At 45.2% G+C, this 22,791-nt stretch overlaps 1 protein-coding gene across 1 annotated transcript; it reads right to left on the reverse strand.

Moving 5' to 3' along the window:
• Positions 1 to 871: 871 nt before the first annotated feature.
• Positions 872 to 10,322, reverse strand: LOC124805418 (translation initiation factor IF-2-like). The gene is made up of 2 exons (XM_047265979.1): positions 9,527 to 10,322; positions 872 to 1,344 (listed from the first exon to the last, which is right to left on the reverse strand). Exons 1-2 carry the CDS (start codon positions 10,320 to 10,322, stop codon positions 872 to 874), a joined length of 1,269 nt encoding a protein of 422 aa, XP_047121935.1.
• Positions 10,323 to 22,791: the final 12,469 nt, after the last annotated feature.

Raw genomic sequence — 22,791 nt, forward strand, 5'->3', positions numbered from 1 at the left:
TTTGAAAATCAAATATTGTAAGAGGTTTATCAGCACAGCAATTCATAAATTTTTCTAAGGAGACGTTTCAAGAGAACCACATTCTGCCGGCCGCGGTGGCCGTGCGGTTCTAGGCGCTGCAGTCCGGACCCGTGCTGCTGCTACGGTCGCAGGTTCGAATCCTGCCTCGGGCATAGATATGTGTGATGTCCTTAGGTTAGTTAGGTTTAAGTAGTTCTAAGTTCTAGGTGACTGATGACCTCAGATGTTTAAGTCCCATAGTGCCTAGAGCCATTTTTGAACCACATTCTGCTCTACATACCGAGCCCTAATCTATGCCAAAACTGTGAATGAAAATGGATTCAGTAGATCTCTGGAAAGGGGAATGTACCAAATAGGCACGCCCCTGTCTTTTTATAATCCTTTCTCACCACCGTACAACCCTAATTCTGCAGGCCTCGCAAAATCTGGTTTACCCTCGGCAGAATAAATTTAAACTGTGGAGGATGACATGTGCTGTCTCATTGTATACATGGAAGAACATAAGCTCTCCCAAGTGCGACTGTGGAGCTGCTAGATCGCTAATCACACATTTGAAGTTCGCCCACAGCCTCTAAACTGGCAACCGTGCCGATTTCCTGCATGTTACCGAAAATACGGTAGAATATTTCAGCAATAAGGACATTCGGCTGTAGTCGAGTTTCCGTATATTTTGTTCTTTTGCATTTTTTTTTTTTTTTGTATTTTGCATCTTTTTTACCGGCCTGTAAGTTTCGTATGCGTATGTAACTTTTCTATTGTTGCTATTAATTCGCGTCATGTAATACGCCATATGCTAAATCAGTAAATAAATATTTTGCTTCTGAACAAAAAGTTACTTGGCGCGGGTGAGTTAGCTATGACAGCCTGTAGTACAGAGCTGGCTGTACGGTGTTTCTCGGTCGCTGCGCCCCGAGCACGGTCGGCGCGCGCGGTCGCTCTCTGGGAGGACCAGAAATTGGCTGCCTGCCTCTGGAGCGAGGGCAGAGCCGTGAGGGACACCGGAGCAGAGTCGCGTGCTGGCGCCGCGCGTGCCCGTGTCGCCAGCATCCCGGGAGCGTGCCAGGCGCGTGACCGAGCACAGCCACGGGGAACCTGTTCGGCCGCACCGCCAGCCGGTGACGGCTCCTCGCGCCTCGCATCGCCTCACAGCCACCGGCAGCTGCGCCGGAAGGGTGCAGCCGTGAAATCCAGTCTCAAAGGCAGAGTGCGCCGAGCCTCTGGCTAACTCTGTCCGATATCTAGCGCGTGGCCCGGGCTCTCTGGAAAGGCGACGCAGACTGGCGGGCAGATACCGCGCCGCGCTTCTGCTGCAGATAATACCACCTAGCGAAACCCGCCTCACATTCTGACTCATCCTTCTTTGAACATTTTGCTGCCTCTACAGCGCTGCAAAACAGGATGTCAGCTGTGAAATTGCTAATGACGAAGTCTTTTTCGCAGAGGATCAGAATGACATGGTTAGAAATTTCCGCAGAGAATATCGACAAATGATGTTTAACCATTAATTGGCCGGCCAGTGTGGCCGAGCGGTTCTAGGCCCCTCAGTCCGGAACCGCGCGACTGCTACGGTCCGAGGTTCGAATCCTGCCTTGGGCATGGATGTGTGTGATGTCCTTCTGTTAGTTAGGTTTAAGTAGTTCTAAGTTCTAGGGGACTGATGACCTCAGATGTTAAGTCGCATAGTACTCAGAGCCATTTGAACCATTTTTGAACAATTAATTGAGAGAAGATGAAATATCAATTATTCAAAACAGTCTCAATCGCATTTATTATTATTATACCGCCAACCGGTTTCAACCCGACGTAGGGGTCATCTTCTGGGCGTTTACACCATTGGTCGACTGCTGGGGGTGTCACTCCTGTCTACATAACGGCAGGAATATATGAAACTATCATAGACTATGTAGACATGAGTGACACCACCTGTAGTGGCGTGGCAAGACAGCCAAGCCACTCGGAGGTAGCCGAAAGGCACGCGTTAAGCTCACGCAGATTGGCGTGAGGTCTGGAACAAGGTAAAGTAATTATCCTATAAAGAAAAGAACGTAGTTCTTGGAATACTTAACTTTAATCCACAATTGGAGAACACCGCTCTTGTGAGACATTATTACACTGAATATAAACTGGTAATGGCGCCTTGTTAGGTCGTAGCAAATGACGTAGCTGAAGGCTATGCTAACTATCGTCTCGGCAAATGAGAGCGTATTGGTCAGTGTAGCATCGCTAGCAAAGTCGTCTGTACAACTGGGGCGAGTGCCAGGACGTCTCTCTAGACCTGCCGTGTGGTGGCGCAATCACTGATAGTGGCGACACGCGGGTCCGACGTATACTAACGGACCGCCGCCGATTTAAAGGCTACCACCTAGCAAGTGTGGTGTCTGGCGGTGACACAACACCACCAGCAGTCGACCAATGGTGTAAACGCCCAGAAGATGACCCCTACGACGGGTTGAAACCGGTTGGCAGTATAATAATAAATGCGATTAAGTCTGTTTTTGAATAATTGATTAATCATACTAATCGCTGCTTCACCTCCACAACCATGTTGTCCAAAAAGAAATATTTGGTGAGTGGAGGTGTGTTTGAGTGTGTCAAGACCTGGCCTTAGGTTTTGGGGTAGAAAAGTCTGTGAGATCTTATAAACATTTGTAGGTCGATATTAACAATGGTGGATCCAGAAAATGTGAAACAATGAACCGCAATAGCCAAAGTAGACAAGCAATCAAACAATTAAACGGATTTTTATGGAGCACACGTATCAGTCCAGAAACGAAGATCAGGGTATTTAAACTTCCCCGCATCCCAGTAGATGAATACCGGGCTCGTTACCCTGTTCCGATACTCGAACACGTAACACATTTGCGCACAGAATTTAGTCTACTCGCACACAGAATACAAGACTGAGCACCTTAGCTGTTTGGTCTTCTTAACTAGTGATCCAGCATCAGCAGGAACATGGGAATTTACTGAAACAATTAAAAGTAACTTATTATCAAAGAAGATGCGATTTTGGAAGTGCTGCTGTACATTGACACTGGTGGATAAATCGAGCAAGGTGGCGAAGTGGTTAGCACACTGGACTCGAATCAGGGGGAATGACCGTTCAAATCCTTGTCCGGCCATCCAGATTTACATTTTCCGTGATTTCCCTACATCGCTGTAGGCAAATGCCGGGATGGTTCCTATAGAATGTTTCCTTCCTCATCCTTTCGTAATCCGAGCTCGCGCTCCGTCTCTAATGACCTCTCTCCAACAGGATGTTAAACTTTTAATATTCCTTTTTTACTACGTGGTAAGTTTAAAAAAAACGAGAACAATCATAAGAGAATGTGCCTGGGCACCACTTATTGGATACAACCGAAGCAAAACCGATGTGATCGTATCGGCATGTGTGCCGTCAGCGCGTGGATAGATGCCTAAGAAGTTGACGCAGTGGGTTACTAGAACAACAACAACTAGTACTACGACTATTACTAGTTGTAGCAGTAGTAGTAGTTATAGTAGTAGCACAAGAAGACGCTCGAAAACAACATGGAAAAATGGAGTCAGAATAACTACATCAGGGAGAAATTTTCAGTATTGGAATGCAAGAAAGAAATATGATGTATGTAGAAACGCAGTTTAAAAACCTGTGAAATATTTTGCTGTGTAAAACAAAGGCCATTATCTGACTAATTTTTTTCCCACTCAACTGTGTATTTATCGTTTTAATTTGTTTGCAGTCGATTTGTAAAAAACCACGGCTTCATCGACAGGCACTTTCGCAGTGTTACTGATGTCCTACACCAGTGCAACAAAAGCAACGCCGTTGAAATCATGGGAGCGAACAGGACCGCCACTGTTACACGCAGAGGAAAGACAGCATGTATGGAAAGAGTACACTGGAAGCCTTTGCGAGCGGGAGGAACTGTCTTGATGAAGTCACACTGCACGAAACGGGAGTCGATATAGAAGGCGTCGGGGATCAGAGTCGAAGTTCAGCAGAGCTTTGCAATACTTGCGATCAAACAAAGCGGAAGGCATAGCTAACATCCCTTCGCAATTTCTAAACTCATTGGGAAAATTCGCAACCTCACGACCACTGAAGCTGATTGTTAGAATCAGTCTGGGGAGGTACCATCAGATTTTTGGAAAAAATATCATACACACGATCCTAAGTACGAAAAGGGCAGATAAGCGCGAGAATTATCGTACAATCAACTTACACAATTCACTCATCCAAGACGCCGACAAGAATAATGTACAACTGAATGGAAAATCAAATAGAGGACCTGTAACATGACAAACAGATTAGAAAGGTAAAGATACCACAGAAGCAAATTTGCTGTTGCGTTTGATAATGGATGCAAGTCTTAAAGCAAAATCGAGGCTCTTTCACGGCCTTTGTCGGGTACAAAACGCGTCGGACAACGTAAAAAAGTGCAGTTTGTTCGAAATTCTCAGAGATAATGGTGTAAGTTATAGGGAAAGGTAGGTGATATACAGTATGTACATAAATACGGGACAATGAGAATGGAAAACCAAGAACGAAGTGCTCACATTAACAAGATTTGTAAGACAGGGATGCAATCTTTCTCCTCTACTTTCCGATCTCTGCATCGAAGAAGTAACGACAGAAAAGTTCAGAATGGGATAAAAATTCACGGTGAAAGAATATCAATGACAGATTCATTGATACATCCCTATCCTCAGTAGAAGCGACAAATAATTGCAGGACATATCGAACGAAATGAACAGCCTAATAATGACGTACTATGGATTGACAGCAAACTGAAGAAGAGACTCAAGTAATGAGGAGAAGCAGAAATGAGAACAGTCAGAAACTTACCACCAAAATTGGAGACCACGAAATAGAAGTAGTTAAGTGGCTAGTAAACTCACGTATGACGGGCGAAGAAAGGAGAACACAAAACGCAATGGCCAAGCATCGGCAAAAAGGACACACGTGGCGAAGAGTAGTCTACTAGTATGTAATTAGTGGAAGACATTCCTGAGGACGTACGCTTGGAAGTGAACTGTGGTCTGTGCGAAAACCGGGAAACAAGCGGCTCAAAGGGTCTGAGATGCCGTGCTGTAGCAGATGCCGAAAGCAAAATCACTTTATCTGTTGCTGGGAATAAATGGCAAGCACAAGAAATACTTCAAACATCTGACGGCTTTTCATCTCATGCTCGAGTATTCAAAAGATGTGGAGTATAGAGGAAATTCGGTACATTCTTTGAAAACATAGAAAGGTTTCCACCAGCCGCAGATATGGTGCCTGCTGAACTTGACGTGGTCGGAGGAGCACACTGTAGGAACGCCTGGCACTTGAGATGTAACTGAGGCTGGCCATTACAGAACAAAAATTCTCTGACGCCGTGTCACAGGAAAACCTTCGAGTGGAGAGACATTATCCAGCAATTACTAATTCGGATCACGGGCGTCCACGCGGAAAAATTCCGATCGCGAGTTTAAAATATCAGCAAAGCGTCAAAATATCGAGACGAATGTGAAGCATATTGTTTCGTTCCAACTTCATATGGCAAGATAGCTGAAAGCTAGTAAAAACTGTCAGCATTGCGAATACGGAATGTGCAGAAAATTTAAGCAAAGACAAGGAAATAATTTGAAAAGCTGTCTTCTGAAAACAAGAGTGTTTTAGAAATATTACTTATTAACAAACGCCAAAAAGGTAGGGCTACTAGACAGCTTTGCGATGATAGACATCAAGGACAAACGTTTTGTCCGGTAAAAAGAGATGAATTTGTACTGCTGGTTACGCTTCTGTAACGAGTTACCGCACCATACAGTCGAAACAGGTTTTTTTTTCGCGTCAGACAGATGGTGTACGTAATTTGTGGTTTGTGAATGTGCTATCGCCCACACACAACAGGCTATTCATAGAAACAATAGGTGGCAAAATATGGAGAACATTTGAATGTTTCAGGCACAAGGATTGTGTGGAAGCCGGTTCACTATATCTTCCATCTACATAGGAAAAAATATATATGGAGGGAAAATCGGTACTGTGTTCGTGTGCGTTAATTGGCTTCGTCTGAACCTGTAGTAATTTTTATTTTTGTCTTGAATATTCCAAATATGCGCCATTAAGAAGACATACGTAAGAATCGATGGTAACAACATTGCAATTTCTACGATCACAAGAACCGAACCCTCGCTGACAGTGAAGGCTATAAGGTGACGTTATGTAAGTGTAGATGCACTGCAGGAACCGGCCTACGTTACACCAGTCTCCAATCTGAATCATTAAGCAAGAAATAGCTGAGAAAGAAGTAAAGAGTAAGATGGAATCAACTCCAAACGCAAGAATTTCACACAGTACCTGGACACATTATTACAATGTGATGGGTGGCAAAATTGTGCCAAAGTGACATACGATACCAGACTTAAGAACAGAGGACGCATAGTCATGATGCGTCACATACGTACCGGAAATATATTCCGCTATCATGAAGAGAGAGGTTTTAGTGCATCTCAGCGAAACAGAAGTCGTGGACAGCGAAAGGAAGATATGTGGGTTGACTTCCCAGCCATAGATTGGTTTTTATTATCGTATGAGAAACTAGAAGAAAAACTGCAGTAAATACAGAGTACTGTCCGCCGACTGATTTATGCAACAGAGACTGCAAACCAGTCTCCTGAGTAAATGCCGATTACAGTGTGCGGATGGCTACCGCTACATTGTACACACAAACACACACACATACATAAAACCGAGGATGATGAAAACATGAGAGCGCATTTGTACGAAAACTGTGCAGATACGACAAAACAATGACTTCATACAGTCTCTGTTTCTTTTGTAATTGCGCTGTTCACTTCCGCAGTTATTTTTAGTTCACACCGACTGTTGTCCATAGGTTAACAAAACGCGTGCAAAATAACGTTCGCTACGTTTCGCAAGAGCACCGTACATCTTTTGACTGAATGGCGCTTTTATAACGTGCTCGATCAAACTGTTGCTTCCCAACGAAGAAGCTCTCATTTTTGAAAGTAACTTTATTACCATCGCACCTAACGCAAGCCAGTGAAAAGAATGTAAATGCATCAAGGTGAATTGCTTGTTTGTATGGTTATGCACCACTACAAAGAGCTTCCGCCGTGTGAATAACCTACTATGACGCAATTTAATAAATTATAGAAAGATAGAGATGAGGGACAATTTAGCCAGATACATGAGTGTTGGAGAGGGAAGACTTAACATCTTGTTGGGTAATGAGCTCGCTAAACACCGATATTCTTTGTATATTCAGGGTCACCTAAGCAATCTAAGCAACGTGGCGTCGTATTGAGCAACAATAATGAAATGTATTTGTGTCGAGTCATGTACTGTCACGCGATTGCGGTGCCGCGCGCCGCAATTGTTTCTCAACAGTAGGTTTTACTGCTGGCGAAAAGAAAGAAGGAAAATGACTATCAATGTGGCATCGAATGAAGCAAGGTTGATAGAGTGCTGTCCTTTCGTAGATTAGCTATGCTCTCTCTTAGTTGTAGTGCAGTTCATGCGGAACTGTTTGGTTAGTCTGTGCTCAACACGTTTAATCTGTCGTAGATGGTGTACGACTTACGCAGGGTATATTTTTAAATGTTTACCAGTTTTTGCGTTTAGTGAACGTACATCGACTTCTGTGGAGAAGGGAAAAAGCGCTGCATGTAAAGTGAGTTATTAGCACATTATGAATAGGAAGACGTTGCAAAACTGTCAACTAGTGTTAAGTAATTATATTCGAGTACAATATGCGTCTCTGGATGAGGAACGTAAAACTTTTGTGTTGACCTATGTTCATAATCGTCTGATCGCTGTTGACATCCTATAGCCTACTAGTGGACTCTACGAAAATGGTATGTTCACATGGTTAATTTATTTCCCTCTATTTCCATAGCGAAGTACTATCATTGCAAGAAAGGAGGAAAAAAGCTATTAATATTAGCCATTTAATAACATTATAAATGGGCAAGAAAGCAAGTCTCTTGGATTGACTGCTTAGTTTACGCAAAAAGTTCTTCACATGGAAAAGGCTCATCATCATTGAAAGAAAATGACCTTCACACAAGCCTATCTTTATGATGAAATTCGTAAAGCGCCAAGAGAACACGCAGGCGATAGACGACGACGGTACACCGATCTTCATCAAAGTGTAATTAATAGCATCGCGGTTTTGAATCCGTCGCCTGAAACGAGAACTCCATGTTTTTAACTATAATAACTGATCTCAGATTTTGAACATAAATTATAAATTTGATCCGGCGTTGAGTATTATTACTCACGAGGTTTGTTCTACTTCAGGAACTACTTTTCGCAAAGTAATCGCTAACTTCTCTTGCAATAAATTAACATCCATGAAAAGCTTTCGTCTTTATACGTCTTTTCATACGGATGATCCGTACTTACACGGCAAAAGACATTGAGCGCTTAAGCGAAAATACTTGTTTCACTGACAAGGAACCCCAACAATTATTAAGCGAATGTGCATAGATAAATATATATATATATTATAGAACCATAGATGTGAATCCATGTGTTGAGTCTGTGGAGTGCGACGGTAGTTTTTCGGAAGAATTTTACGGCACTTAACACAAGACGACATATCAACTGCAAGTTCGTGTAGCATTAAACGTGGTCAACCTTATGTGGCACATATTTATTTGCTCATATAATGTGTGTGTGTATTTGTGTGTGTATGTGAATACAATGGCAGAAATTTATGAGAGCTTGTTACTTCGAGAGCTGTGGTTCATAGTAGCACGTTCTTCAAAATTTCACGGACCACAATGACACCACCCGTAGCGTCAAAGTGGCGAAACAGATTTTAATCACAATCATAAAAAAACTGGACGATTGCCGGGTTCTTATGCAGAGGGAGGAGGTGCCACACGGTGAGAGAGAGAGTATTACGTACCCATCACCAGGAGCTTGCTACCTTTGCAGCAAATCATGCAACAACTCATCACTTTGTTGAAAAACGCCTTCTATTGGGGTCTGTTGAAAATCGTCTGCGCAGTATGGCTCCAAGACTCTTAAAGGTCGCCATAATGTAATACAAACCACAAAATACGATCCCCACATGTCTATCATTGAAGAACCCTTTGACACTATGTACACAAAATATGTCTTTGCTGCACAATGATGTGGCGATAAAAGTAAAATCACTGTTGTTAAAACGCACAGTACGTTGTCTAACAGAGGCGATACAATTTCGGTTTTGGGTAGGAGGATCGTATAGCACGTACGTTTTTGATGCAAATTGACACAAGGCAGCAATTTTCGATTACTGGCCTCCGAGTGGAAACAGGACACAACCATCACCTACGCGACACGATAATAACGCTGTTTAATACAGGACTAGACAACGCACGAGGGCACTTGTACCTGCGGAGTGGCAGGCGCGACATTAGAGAAGAGCACACTACTGCCGGGCGGGGGTCTCACACACTCTCGGGCATCACCGGGTAGGGCGTCGGCGGGAGCGAGCGCCTGCAGACGAGCCCCCACGCCACTCACCTTCGCACGTGAACTGGCCGTAGTGCTTGCCGCTGGACTTGTCGCCGCAGACGACGCACTCGATGTTCTGGCCCTTGTCCGAGGAGTTGGACCCGGTACCGCTCTGCGAGGAGCCGACGACGATCTGCGAGCCGCCGCCGCCGCCCCCGGAGCTGGCCGACGCGGAGCCGGGCGTCGAGCTGAGCACCAACTCATCGGGGGCGGGCGGGGGCGGCGCGGGCGCCGGGGCGGCGGCCGGGTGGTGCAGCACGACGCCGGACGCGGGGTCGCGCCACGCCGAGCCCGCGCCCAGCGGCGGCGCCACCAGCGCCATGGTGCGCGGGAAGCCTAGCTCCAACGTGGTGACCGCGTGCCGGGCGCCGCGACGAGACGAGACGGGTTTACAGCGCTCGGGCTGGGGCGCGCAGGCGGCGTGTGGAGCGTGGCGACGCAGGTGAGTCCGCACTGCACCGCGGTCGCGCGCAGACTGGCGGGGCGCAGGCGGGCGGGCCGGCGCGGCCGCGGCCGCGACCTGACCCCTCCCCCTCCCGGCGGCCGCGCCCCCCACCACGCGACCCGGCTGGCCCGGGGCCCCGCCCCCTGGCACCGCGGGCGCGCCACGCCAGAGGTCGCCGCCGCGCCAATGGCAGGTGGCGGCCCGCGGTGGGCCGGGCCAGCCGCCCGCGGCGCGCGGCACGCGCCTCGCGCCCCGCGACCTGCCATCGCTCCGGCGCGCCACTGGCGCCGCGGCGCCCGCCGACGCACGTCGACGTCGCGGCGCTGCCGTCGCCGGCGCAAGCGCCGCGCCCGCCGCCATTGCCGCTCTTTCCTGCGAGGGGGAAAAATTGCTTTGCCACGTCAAATGTCGCTCCCGTACGTCGATCGCAATGACAGAGTGAGTGACAGTTGAGAACAGAAAGGGAGACGCTGTGTGTTTGCCGTTACGCGCAAATACAATACGGGTAGGATGGAAACGACTGTGCTGTTCCATAAAACGTTTCCCGTTAACATACAGTATCGAGTTCATGTTGCCGCATCTTAATTCTCTCGCCGTTTTACTAAACAACATCACAGTGAAATAAAGCATATAATAATAAATCATAATATTTACGGTATGTTGCAGGCCGATATCGTCGAGCAGAGCCGACTGCCAACCGTCATTTGGGTAACAGAGCGGCATCAGTAAAGTCGTAATGGCATTGTTGCGTAGGAGGTCTCGAAGCGCGGGTTCAGTCTCCTAACGGGGAAGGTGGTTCTGTCCTTCACACAAATTGGCGCCTTTCTTGACAAAGGCTCATTTATTAATTTTTTTTCCATTTAGACAGCTTGGGCCCGTCATCTGATAAATTCTGTGCGGGCCGTAGTTCCTCAGTGAGTCCACTTATCCGGCACTCACGGCGCCCACCTCGTAGCGTAATTCGAAAAGGCAGCTGAGGCTGTGGACAGCATCGCCCGTGCACCACCACGAAAAGATCTTGTATGAGAAACACTGTGTGAAATCTTATGTGTGTGAAATCTTAGGGACTTAACTGCTAAGGTCACCAGCCCCTAAGCTTACACACTACTTAACCTAAATTATCCTAAGGACAAACACGCACAACCATGCCCGAGGGAGGACTCGAACCTCCGCCGGGACCAGCCGCACAGTTCATGACTGCAGCGCCAAAGACGTATCGGCTAATCCCGCGTGGCACATATGAGAAACAGCTGTGGTTACTTCTTGGAATTATAATTCGCTAAATTTGAAGTTGTGTGTTTAAGCGTGTGTGTCTGTGTAAATGTAATTGTGTGTGTGTGTCTGATGCTCTCCAATAACATCAAGCAAGCCGTACAGCATAAAGCCCCCATCAGACGGAGGATCACCATCAAAAGTGTCACAGGCTCTCACTTAAAATTGTTCAAATGGCACTATGGGACTTAACATCTGAGGTCATCAGTCCCCTAGAGCTTTGAACTACTTAAACCTAACTAACCTAAGGACATTACACACATCCATGACCGAGGCAGGATTCGAACCTGGACCGTAGCGGTCGTGCGGTTCCGGACTGAAGCGCCTAGAACCGCTCGGCCACAGCGGCCGCCGGCTCTCTCTTCATGAGACACTGAAGAGAGGTTTCGAATATAACCCCGGATATTGGTGTAAAACCTGGTATCCAGAAAATTTACGCTACTACTCCTTTTCTCCTGCTTTATAGACCCCCTGCTATCAGTTCACATTCATGAAATAATTTTTTTTTTTGCATTTTCTTTCTTTTCCTTCCTGGCGAATGTTTTCATTTTGCGCACATTCATCTCATACTTGGTGCTGCCTACCCTTACAACAGACCAAAGCATTTCATCGACTCAGTGTGCGTGAATATGGATTCCTCGATCGTCCCATCTCAGCTCTCCTCCCCTAGCGAAAATAATTTGTTCACAATATCTGTGTCACCTATCTGCTCAAATTCCGTTTCATTTCCATTACTATTTAAGCAATCGTATATGTATTCGTCGTCAACGGATCACAGCCAGAAACCTGTATTCTAAACGAAAACATTCCTTCTTGCCATAATGGAATACTTGAGTTTTTGTTTTTCATTTTTTCCAAATATTTTGGGCTATGCTTAATCCACATCTTTCAGGCCAAAAATGATTTTTAGTAATTTACTAAGTCATGAGTTTCATTACGACACTAACATTTATCAGAAGATGTGTGCTGATTGTCGGGTATAAACACAATGTTCAAAGGGAAGCTTTCATGCTGTGCTCTAGCCACAGTAGGCGTAGCATCTAGTCAGTTGAATAATTACAATATTACTACAGCGTTCGATGCTGACAAAGAATTTAAAGAAGTACATTGTCTACCGGCTACTTAAATGAAAAAAATTTAATTACGTTAATGTAAAAAACTAATTTTCTAAGCTCCAGGAATAGCCAACGGCGCAGATAGCTCTTCGTTCAGCCCCCCTATACCACAAACACACGCACTCACACACACACACACACACACGCACACTAGCGAATAGTTGTACTGCGTAACCAGTCTCATCACCGCGCAGTTGTTACTCATTACGTCATTTATCTTGTTCATCTTCTTATAAAATGACTGATCGTTCGTACGAAAATAACAAAAAGATGCTGATACCTATTACGCATTTCTAATATGTACTGTCGTGAAATTTCCTCCTAGAAGCAGCCTGGTAAGTATGAACTCTAAACCGAACATCTCTCCGTGTCTCTCTTTCAAAGTTTTTCACCTACACTATAAGAAGAAACGTGATTCCCTTTACACTCTACTCTTATGTGTACTCTGGACCGTATTGGTACCTACAGGTCAAACTTTGTTTCCGCTTGGCTGCTGGATATCGGTTATTGGACAGTGATACGCCGTAACCTTTGTCATTAAACCAAAGGCCCTGTGTTCCTTCCAAGTTTGTGTGAACGTGGCTGTTGATATAGTTCACGTTTACCGAAGACAGCGCAACAAATGGTTTTATTTAAGTGTCTGTCGACCCTTTTTTATACTTTCTTGGTGTCGTAAAATAAAACTTTCGTAAGATATATCTACAGAAATCAACACAAAACAAATAAGAACTTCCACTGGTAACACGCGAGACTCCAGACGTCCAGGCACGAATATAAAAAGTTTTGTTCATTTTGCTCCTCACAGGAAACGGACTTTGCACTTCAGGCAATGCTCTTTGTCCATGGAAGAGCTAAGGACCCGCCTCTAATTACCTCGTCGTCGACAGGACGCTGCACTGTAATCTTCTTCGCTCATGTCAAACTGTAGGTTGCACCGTAATACGCTCATGCACAGATTCTCTAGTCCAAGGAGAGGAATGCTATACTACATCGGTAGGATCAAACTTCATACTCCGTGGTGTTCAAATTAACTTTCAGGATGATTATCGCCCCACACAGTTTCGCTACTTGATGCGTCCCACTTACCTTCATCATCACAAATAACCTTTTTGTCCAGAAGTGAAATAAACATTTATACCAATTAAATGATGATTTGCTACAAGGTGAACAGGAACCAGCATGACTGCCTTTCACGTAAATTTGTTGTTTACCAAGAAAAGAGTAGCAGCGCGCGTTTTTTAATCAGCATCCTATGTTTTTTATCTCTTTTTCTCCTTAAAGCTTAGTCAACTACATAACGCAAAGCACCATTCACATAAATATAACGTTATTGGATGTATAATGCAAAATTGGCCATGATTCCCCTGGACCAGCATACAGTAGAAGAACCGGATAACGTAATTCGTCCACTTGCTGAAGTTGCCAGCCGGCCGGTGTGACCGAGCGGATCTAGGCGCTTCAGTCCGGAACCGTGGTGCTGCTACGGTCGCAGGTTCGAATCCTGCTTCGGGCGTGGATGTATGTGATATCCTTAGGTTAGTTAGGTTTAAGTAGTTCTAAGTCTATGGCAGTGAAACCTCAGATGTTAAGTCCCATACCGCTTAGAGCCATTTGAACCATTTTGAAGTTGCCAGTAGACAGCTGCAAACACAAGTGCACACCGTTTGTCCAGTCTTCGTTGAAGGCTTGTGTGAGTACAGTGTACACCCAAAGAAGAGAAGGTACGAATGATGCTCTTCTGTGGAGAATCTAAATTAGCAGAACAGTAATTGTTATAATGTTTTATTTGCAACACGGGTTCATATACTACAGTAAAGTAGCGCTTTTAAACAATATGTTGTCTACGGAAAAGGCAGAACTGTCAGACATGAAGAATATTGATTGAATGATGGTTGCATTGTCTACTGTCAAATTCGCCAAGTGGAAGAATTATATTACGTCGGCTAGTACAGAAGAATCATTGTTAAGTTCATGTTATATTTTTAATAACATCATCGTTGCATGAATGGTACGCTGTGACACGCTTTTGAAGGGGCCTCGAGGAATACTTTATTTACGTTTTTGTCGCAGTTTTGAAAGAATTAATTGTACACCCCACGCGTTTTGCATGCATTTACCGTGGAGTACCTTCAATGGTCTGAAATGTACACTATACACATTTGCACTCAGCGCATTTCAATTGCAGATTATTGTATTGCAATTTTAAGCTACAGTGCCCATGAAGAAATACAAAATGTACGTATTTTTCTTCTGAGAAATCACTAAGTAGCTGCTAGTTTGGGCGAGGTGTTGAACTGGTTATTGTCGTTTTTTAGGTATTCTGTTGCACACGCTCGTAAGCACAAAACCATAGATTGGTTTGGGTAAGGTGCTCCATTCGTTGTTGTCTAAACAGTTCATTTTGTTTCTCTTCTTTAGAATATGAACGACATTTTTTTTACTTCAGTTACTTATAAGGCAGTGATACATTTTTGTATATGCAGAAAAAAAGTTGAAATGCAAGCATTACCAACGGACTCTGAATTTGACTCTGATCAGTGCATTCTACAACGGCACTGTCAAGAGGCGCTGCTCTAGTATTGCACCCTCGCGGGGGAGTGTATGATGTGTCACAGCTGACAAGTTGGGAGCATTGACTCATCTTTGCGGCGTGCTTTAATAGCAAAACTGTTTAGCATAGTGACCTCCAGCGGCAGAGGCAAGAGTTCGAGTCCCGGTCCTAAAATCTGCTGTAACGTGTCACAAATTTCATCACAATTTACACTCCGCTCAAGTACGAAAAGTATCTACGTGTACACTACATAGGCCATACTTCACAAATCACTGTGAGCAGGTTGGCAGACGGCAGACCTACTGTCATTGAAGAACTCGCGCAAAACAACTTGGTACCTGCACAGGAAAGCATTCTCGTTCTCACTGCTGGTCGAATGGGCGGCCGTCTTAATTTACGCTGTCTTGCAGAGCAGTGTTCTGCTAGAAGCAGGAATTTCAGTTGCTATTCCCAGATTTTCTGATTTGGTATTCTAGTCGGAGACTACTGACATGTCGAATTACTGGTCGCACTGGCATAACCTGTTGGTATGAACCTTTGTAGACTCGCTGGCTGCTTGTGAGTGACCTCACCTCTCCCGCTGCGCAGTGGCCGCAACAGTGGAGCCCCCACCTCCACCGTTGCCCCCCCCCCTCCTCCCCCCCTAAACATGCCGCATGTGCGGATATGGGCCAAGTTATTTTGTTTTCGCACTATCATATGTATTAGAGTTCATCCCTGTTCACTGCGATAAGAGTGCCTGTGTGTCTCTCTGCGAGCTGCTATTCGCCTACTTTTACCTGTTGCAGTTCCTCGACATCACTACATAAGGTGCAGTAGCATATTCGTACTTTTTGTCGTGAAAAATTTTAATATGTGGATTTCTGCGAGATGTGCTGCGTCTTACTCTCCCACCACTCTCACAAGTTTCAGACAGTTTCCACAAAAGGCTTCTGCATTCTAGAACACATCATATTGTAAAATGATAAACCAGTATGTGCCTGTGTTCGTTGTATCTGTGATGTTCGACTTTGTGATCATAGGTCACCGTCATATGCATAGCTATCCTCACTGAGTGCAGACAAGTGCAGTGATTTTCGTACCCTCCGTCTTCTCTACCGTCTTATGGAAGAACACGTTCCCTCACACCTCTCCTCGACCTTAACGCTCTAATCTGAAACACACGACAGAAACGCCAGCTCCTATCAGAGCAAAATCCTTTTTGTCCCACTCCATCATTCAACCACTTTCTCGAAGTCATTCCTATTAGCAGTCACCCTACTCTGGAATAACCTCCCGCATTATATTACAGAGCTGAATACCATCTCCAGTTCTAGAGGTCAGTTAATGACATATCTACTAAAATAACAATTACCACTGGTCGTGTACGCACTCGTTACTCTTGTACATCCTTCTTTCCAACCAGATCTTCCTCTTTTCCCAGTATTCTTACCTGATGCAGTCTCCTTAAATTTTTTCCCCACAACTCGCTGCATCAAACAATATCTATCATGTACACCTATAAATTCTTTTTATATTTGCAACTATCATTATTGGTATTATTGTCATTACTATTAGCGTGAGCAGCTACAGTAGTACAAATATTGCCAGTATTATCAGTTTACAGTCAGGATTATTTACACACATTACCACTTCACACCTGAAATCATTTCGATACTATTTGTCATATTAAAATTGTTATTCCCTAGGAAACTAATGGTGTAAAAAATGTGCTGTGTGTGTGAAACGTTGCTCCAATGTAAGAGAGGGTCCTCCTGGCCCTAATCGGATCAGGTTAAATGCATAAATAAATATGTTACAAATCCTGATGAAACCGATGATGGCAGCTGCAACAGTGTTGGTTCAACATTTCACATAATGACGCACACTACGTGCCAAAAGAATGTTTTGGAAGTTGACTCTAGCCAGGAAAGACTATGAACATACAGAAGACTGACCATTCCCATCCCTCGCTTGTACATCCTCATTTCTTGCCATTCCGACCTGGAATGTGTACCGTACAAATAAGAATCATAATATGATTCTGTATGTTTCTCAGAGCATACTTTGTGCTTCATGAAGAATATTCTTGTATAAGTACGAAACGCTATTTAAAGACATTGATGGTAAAGCCCTTCGACTAGCCTTTTCTTTATTATTATGTGTGAGTGAAACGTTCATCATCTGGTTACAGGTTCCTGTCGCATTATGTTTAGTCATCTCTATCTCACAATTCATTTCACCACGTAGGTGGAGAAAAAAAGCTAAATTTCCCATTTTTTACGTGCTGGTACGTAGAGAAGATGGATGTTTGTTTCATGGAATATACCTGAAGTCGACAAAAAAGGAACTGCATCTTAGGCAACATCTTGTCATCATCCATCTTTCATCTGCCTAGTGTGAACACTTGTAAACAGAGCTGGCAACATTTCGGAGACGGGCCGGTTACGAGAAAGAGTTCAGTGACCTTTGACAGTATGAGTACTTCGAACAACAGATTCAGTGTGCATTTCGACTTGCCTTTATTAAACTGAATATCCACGTGAAAATTTTTTTGCTCTTGCTTTACGTTTCTAGTGTTTGGTTCTGGACTAGCAGGAATGTGTGTTATCAAAGAGATTTCTCGTGTCCGGAAATAGTTCTGATTTAATTGATAGCATTAGTCGCTCTAAAATCACGTCGAATTTAGAGAACGATAGAGCAAAAGAAGCAAGGTGGCACAACCCTGCGTCTTTGGACTCGGATTCCCTCCCACTGACCTCTCTTCGCCGCATTTCTACAGAATCCAGAGTTATCAAAGAGAGGCAGCTGCCATACGAACTCGTGTTTTCCGGCGAAAATTAACTCCCTGTTGAGGTCGTTTAGTTGATTTTATGGTCGGAAAGTGGCGAGCAAGTGCTTTGTTGAAATAATGTGAAATCTGAATGAAATGATCTACCTTAACATCACTGTTAGAATCATACAAAATATTACTTAAATAGTAAATTTCACGGAAGGCCTCAAGCATCGAACGATACTGATCTAAATGCAATTGGTTGACTTGGCTTGCAAATGATGAAGAAGGTAACTTTTGTTGTCACGCTCAATAATTTATAATTTGGACTGAGATAAGGCCACTCTAGCGAATAACCTTACAGCGGCAAATACCAAAGTAGCGACTGTTTGAAACTTGCTGACTGATGGAGGCTGTGCGCCCAGAATCTGACCCGATTCTTTGTCTCTAGCGTGCGGTGGACTACTGACTGAGCTAAGTGCCGTCAGTCAGACTATTTTTCGTGGCAGGCAAAGCTGCGGCTTGGATTCCCTGGCGGGAGATAGGCCTGTGGTTTTAATATGCCACAAGCATACGCCATAAGTGTATGTCATAAGCAATGACAATACACCTAAACAACCAGTGCTCCGCTTCGTAGTAATTCCAGGAATTATTTTGAAGTTATTTTTATCTCAGCCTCGCCTAATCGTTAACATTTTACACCATCTCACATCTGTTCGAATACTACTGAGGAGACTGTTGTGGCGTAGCAAGACAACCACGCCACGGAAGTAGCCGAAAGTCACGCGTTTACTCACTCAGGCTAGGGATAGGTCTGAAACAGGATACGTAATGAATGCTATAAAGAAAAGTACGTAGCTTCTGGAATACTTAACTTTAATCCATCATTTGTATATATCGTTCTTGATGAGACATGCTTCATACGATAACTACACTCCTGGAAATTGAAATAAGAACACCGTGAATTCATTGTCCCAGGAAGGGGAAACTTTATTGACACATTCCTGGGGTCAGATACATCACATGATCACACTGACAGAACCACAGGCACATAGACACAGGCAACAGAGCATGCACAATGTCGGCACTAGTACAGTGTATATCCACCTTTCGCAGCAATGCAGGCTGCTATTCTCCCATGGAGACGATCGTAGAGATGCTGGATGTAGTCCTGTGGAACGGCTTGCCATGCCATTTCCACCTGGCGCCTCAGTTGGACCAGCGTTCGTGCTGGACGTGCAGACCGCGTGAGACGACGCTTCATCCAGTCCCAAACATGCTCAATGGGGGACAGATCCGGAGATCTTGCTGGCCAGAGTAGTTGACTTACACCTTCTAGAGCACGTTGGGTGGCACGGGATACATGCGGACGTGCATTGTCCTGTTGGAACAGCAAGTTCCCTTGCCGGTCTAGGAATGGTAGAACGATGGGTTCGATGACGGTTTGGATGTACCGTGCACTATTCAGTGTCCCCTCGACGATCACCAGTGGTGTACGGCCAGTGTAGGAGATCGCTCCCCACACCATGATGCCGGGTGTTGGCCCTGTGTGCCTCGGTCGTATGCAGTCCTGATTGTGGCGCTCACCTGCACGGCGCCAAACACGCATACGACCATCATTGGCACCAAGGCAGAAGCGACTCTCATCGCTGAAGACGACACGTCTCCATTCGTCCCTCCATTCACGCCTGTCGCGACACCACTGGAGGCGGGCTGCACGATGTTGGGGCGTGAGCGGAAGACGGCCTAACGGTGTGCGGGACCGTAGCCCAGCTTCATGGAGACGGTTGCGAATGGTCCTCGCCGATACCCCAGGAGCAACAGTGTCCCTAATTTGCTGGGAAGTGGCGGTGCGGTCCCCTACGGCACTGCGTAGGATCCTACGGTCTTGGCGTGCATCCGTGCGTCGCTGCGGTCCGGTCCCAGGTCGACGGGCACGTGCACCTTCCGCCGACCACTGGCGACAACATCGATGTACTGTGGAGACCTCACGCCCCACGTGTTGAGCAATTCGGCGGTACGTCCACCCGGCCTCCCGCATGCCCACTATACGCCCTCGCTCAAAGTCCGTCAACTGCACATACGGTTCACGTCCACGCTGTCGCGGCATGCTACCAGTGTTAAAGACTGCGATGGAGCTCCGTATGCCACGGCAAACTGGCTGACACTGACGGCGGCGGTGCACAAATGCTGCGCAGCTAGCGCCATTCGACGGCCAACACCGCGGTTCCTGGTGTGTCCGCTGTGCCGTGCGTGTGATCATTGCTTGTACAGCCCTCTCGCAGTGTCCGGAGCAAGTATGGTGGGTCTCACACACCGGTGTCAATGTGTTCTTTTTTCCATTTCCAGGAGTGTAACTATGGCGCCTTGCTAGGTCGCAGCCATTGACTTAGCTGAAGGCTATTCTAACTATCTGCTCTGCAAATGAGCGAGGCTTCGTCAGTGTTGCATCGCTAGCTAAGTCGTCCGTACAACTGGGGCGAGTGCCAGTACGTCTCTCTAGACCTGCCTTGTGGTGGCGCTCGGTCTGCGATCACTGAAGTGGCGACGCGCGGGTCCGACATGTACTAATGGACCGCGGCCGAGTTAAAGCTACTACCTAGCAAGTGTGGTGTCTGGCGGTGACACCACAGAGACAACCTCCATGCACGGATGCACATGATCAACATACATAAAAAAGTGAACGCATACCATTCGATGGTCTTCACTATGAACAGTGTCATCCGTAGTAAAATAAGAAATTAAGTTAAGAGCTACGACCCTTCTTTTTTAGTAAGCAAATTCACGGAGATCGAAATAAGCATCATTCACAAAAAAACACAGATTAGAGATCTTATGTTGTAAATAAAGCGGGGGACAGAAAACCAAGAAAGACGAATAAGAGTATGGCAGTTGAAGGAGAAAGAAAGCAGGCTATAGTACCTACAAGTAGTAAAGGAAAGTATCCCAAAGAATGAACCAAAAACGGTAGAAGAGGAATGGGGTAGGTTCAAGGGAACATTAGTAAGTGCGGAGGAAGAAATATGTGGGAGGACAAGCAACAAAAAGACATCGAGAGAAACACCCTGGTGGAATAATAAAACAAAGGATATAGTACAGAAGAAGAATAGAGCCTTTAGGGTATGGTTCCAGAAGAGAACAGTAGAGACGAGAGAAGAGTAACGGGCAAGAAAGAAAGAAGCAAAAAGATTGGTGGCGGAGGAAAGAAGTAAGTGGATGGAACAGTGGACCAGAATGATGGAGGAACATAGTGAAGGTTCAAAAAAAGGTGTTATACGGGATGATTAAAAGTAAGATAATGAACGATACGACGGATTATGCTCGAATGGAGAATAAAAGTGGACAAGATGTAGAGAATAAGGAGAAACTCAAGAATATGTGGAAGGAGTATTTTGAAGTACTCCTGAACCCGAATGGAGACCTGGATGAGGAGGAACAAGCCGAGGAAAAAAAAGGGGAGGAACAGTAAATAGAAAAAGACCCTACATGGGAGAAGAGGTATTGAGCAAGATGAAGGGAGGGAAGTCACCAAGTCTGGATGAGCTGAAGGTAGAGATGGTGAGAGCAGCAGAGAGGTGGGGATACATTGGCCACACCGAGTAATGAAAATTGTGTGGAGGCAGAAGGTGATCCCAGAAGACTGGAAGAAGGGAATAATTGTCCCGATCGTTAAGAATGGAAATAGAAAAGAGTGCAAGAACTATCGGGGGATAACACTGACGAGTCATTGTGCAAAGACTTTTGAGAATATTTTGGAGGCACGAATTCGGGACAATTAAAAGGAAGAATGAGAGAAGTGCGTAAGACAACTGCAGGAACAGCACTATGAATATGGAACAGATGTACTAATGACATTCCTTGACATTGAAAAAGAGTGTGATAGCGTACGTAGAAGCAAAGTGTGGAAAGCCCTGGAGAACAGAGGAGTAGCAAAACAGATTATTTGGAGGATAAGGGAAATGTACCGTGGAAGTGTGAGCTGTGTGAAAGTGGGAGGAACAGAAGAATGGCTTGTAGCAGGGAAGTGCACTTTCGCGATTAGTCTTCAGTGTAGTGATGGATGGTATAATGAGTACCGTAGCACAAGTAATTGGTGAAGGAAAGATGAAAGCTATGGTGTTTGCAAATGATCTGAGGACTTGGTGGAATAAGGAGGAGGAAGTACAAAAGCAGTTGGACGTATGGGAACGAACAGTACAAGGTGAAATTTAGTACAAGTAAGAGTGAGATGATTATCACAACAAGAAAGAAGGAGAGAGGAACAACTGGAATAACAAGTGGTGGGGAATGATTGAGGGGAGTGGAGAGTTTCAAGTATCTAGCAAGCCTGATACAGGAAGATGGAAAAAACGACAGAGAAATAAACTAGCGGGTGTGAAAAGCAGAAGCATTTCGGAAAAGTGTCAGAAGCCTGATACGGTGCAAGGATGTACCCCAAATCAGTAAAAAGGTTATACACCGGTCATACTATGTTCCGATCCTGACATATGCATCAGAAACCTGGGTTATGAAAGGAAGAGAGAAAAGCAAAGTACAAGCTAGTGAGATGAAATTCTTGAGAAACGGTATCGGAGTGACAGAGATAGACAGGTTAAGAAATGAGAGGTTCAGAGAGTTAATGAAGATGGAAGCATACAGGAGGAGACAGAGAAATCAAGGCTGAAATGGTATGGACACGTTAAGAGAATGGAGGAGAAGAGGATACCCAGGAGGATACACGAGATGAAACTGGAAGGAGAGAGATCAAGAGGAAGACCGAGAGACAGATGGCTGAAAGGAGTAGAGGAATGCGTCAAGAAGAAAGGAGAAGACTGGACCACGGTGAAGACGGAGAGATGGTGGCAAGACAGAATACGATGGAGAGGCTTATGTTCCAAACAGATCCGGCCAGAGGCTGGAAACTGTCCACGATGATGATGATGATGTTGTAAACGATTATGCAAAGACATAGAAGAGTGGCTAGGTTTGATGCTACCAGAAGTCTTCATGAACATTTCACGTTCCATAAAGTATGAGCTTTCCGGAGTCCTTAAAATTTATTTAGCATTGACCTACGTGTAATCCACTTTAAGAAAAGAAACATTCTCATAACTACATAAGAAAATAATTTTCATTTTTGAATTTTCATTGCAATTTGGT

Source organism: Schistocerca piceifrons, chromosome 7 (genome assembly GCF_021461385.2).
Source record: "Schistocerca piceifrons isolate TAMUIC-IGC-003096 chromosome 7, iqSchPice1.1, whole genome shotgun sequence".
Classification (NCBI taxonomy): domain Eukaryota; kingdom Metazoa; phylum Arthropoda; class Insecta; order Orthoptera; family Acrididae; genus Schistocerca; species Schistocerca piceifrons.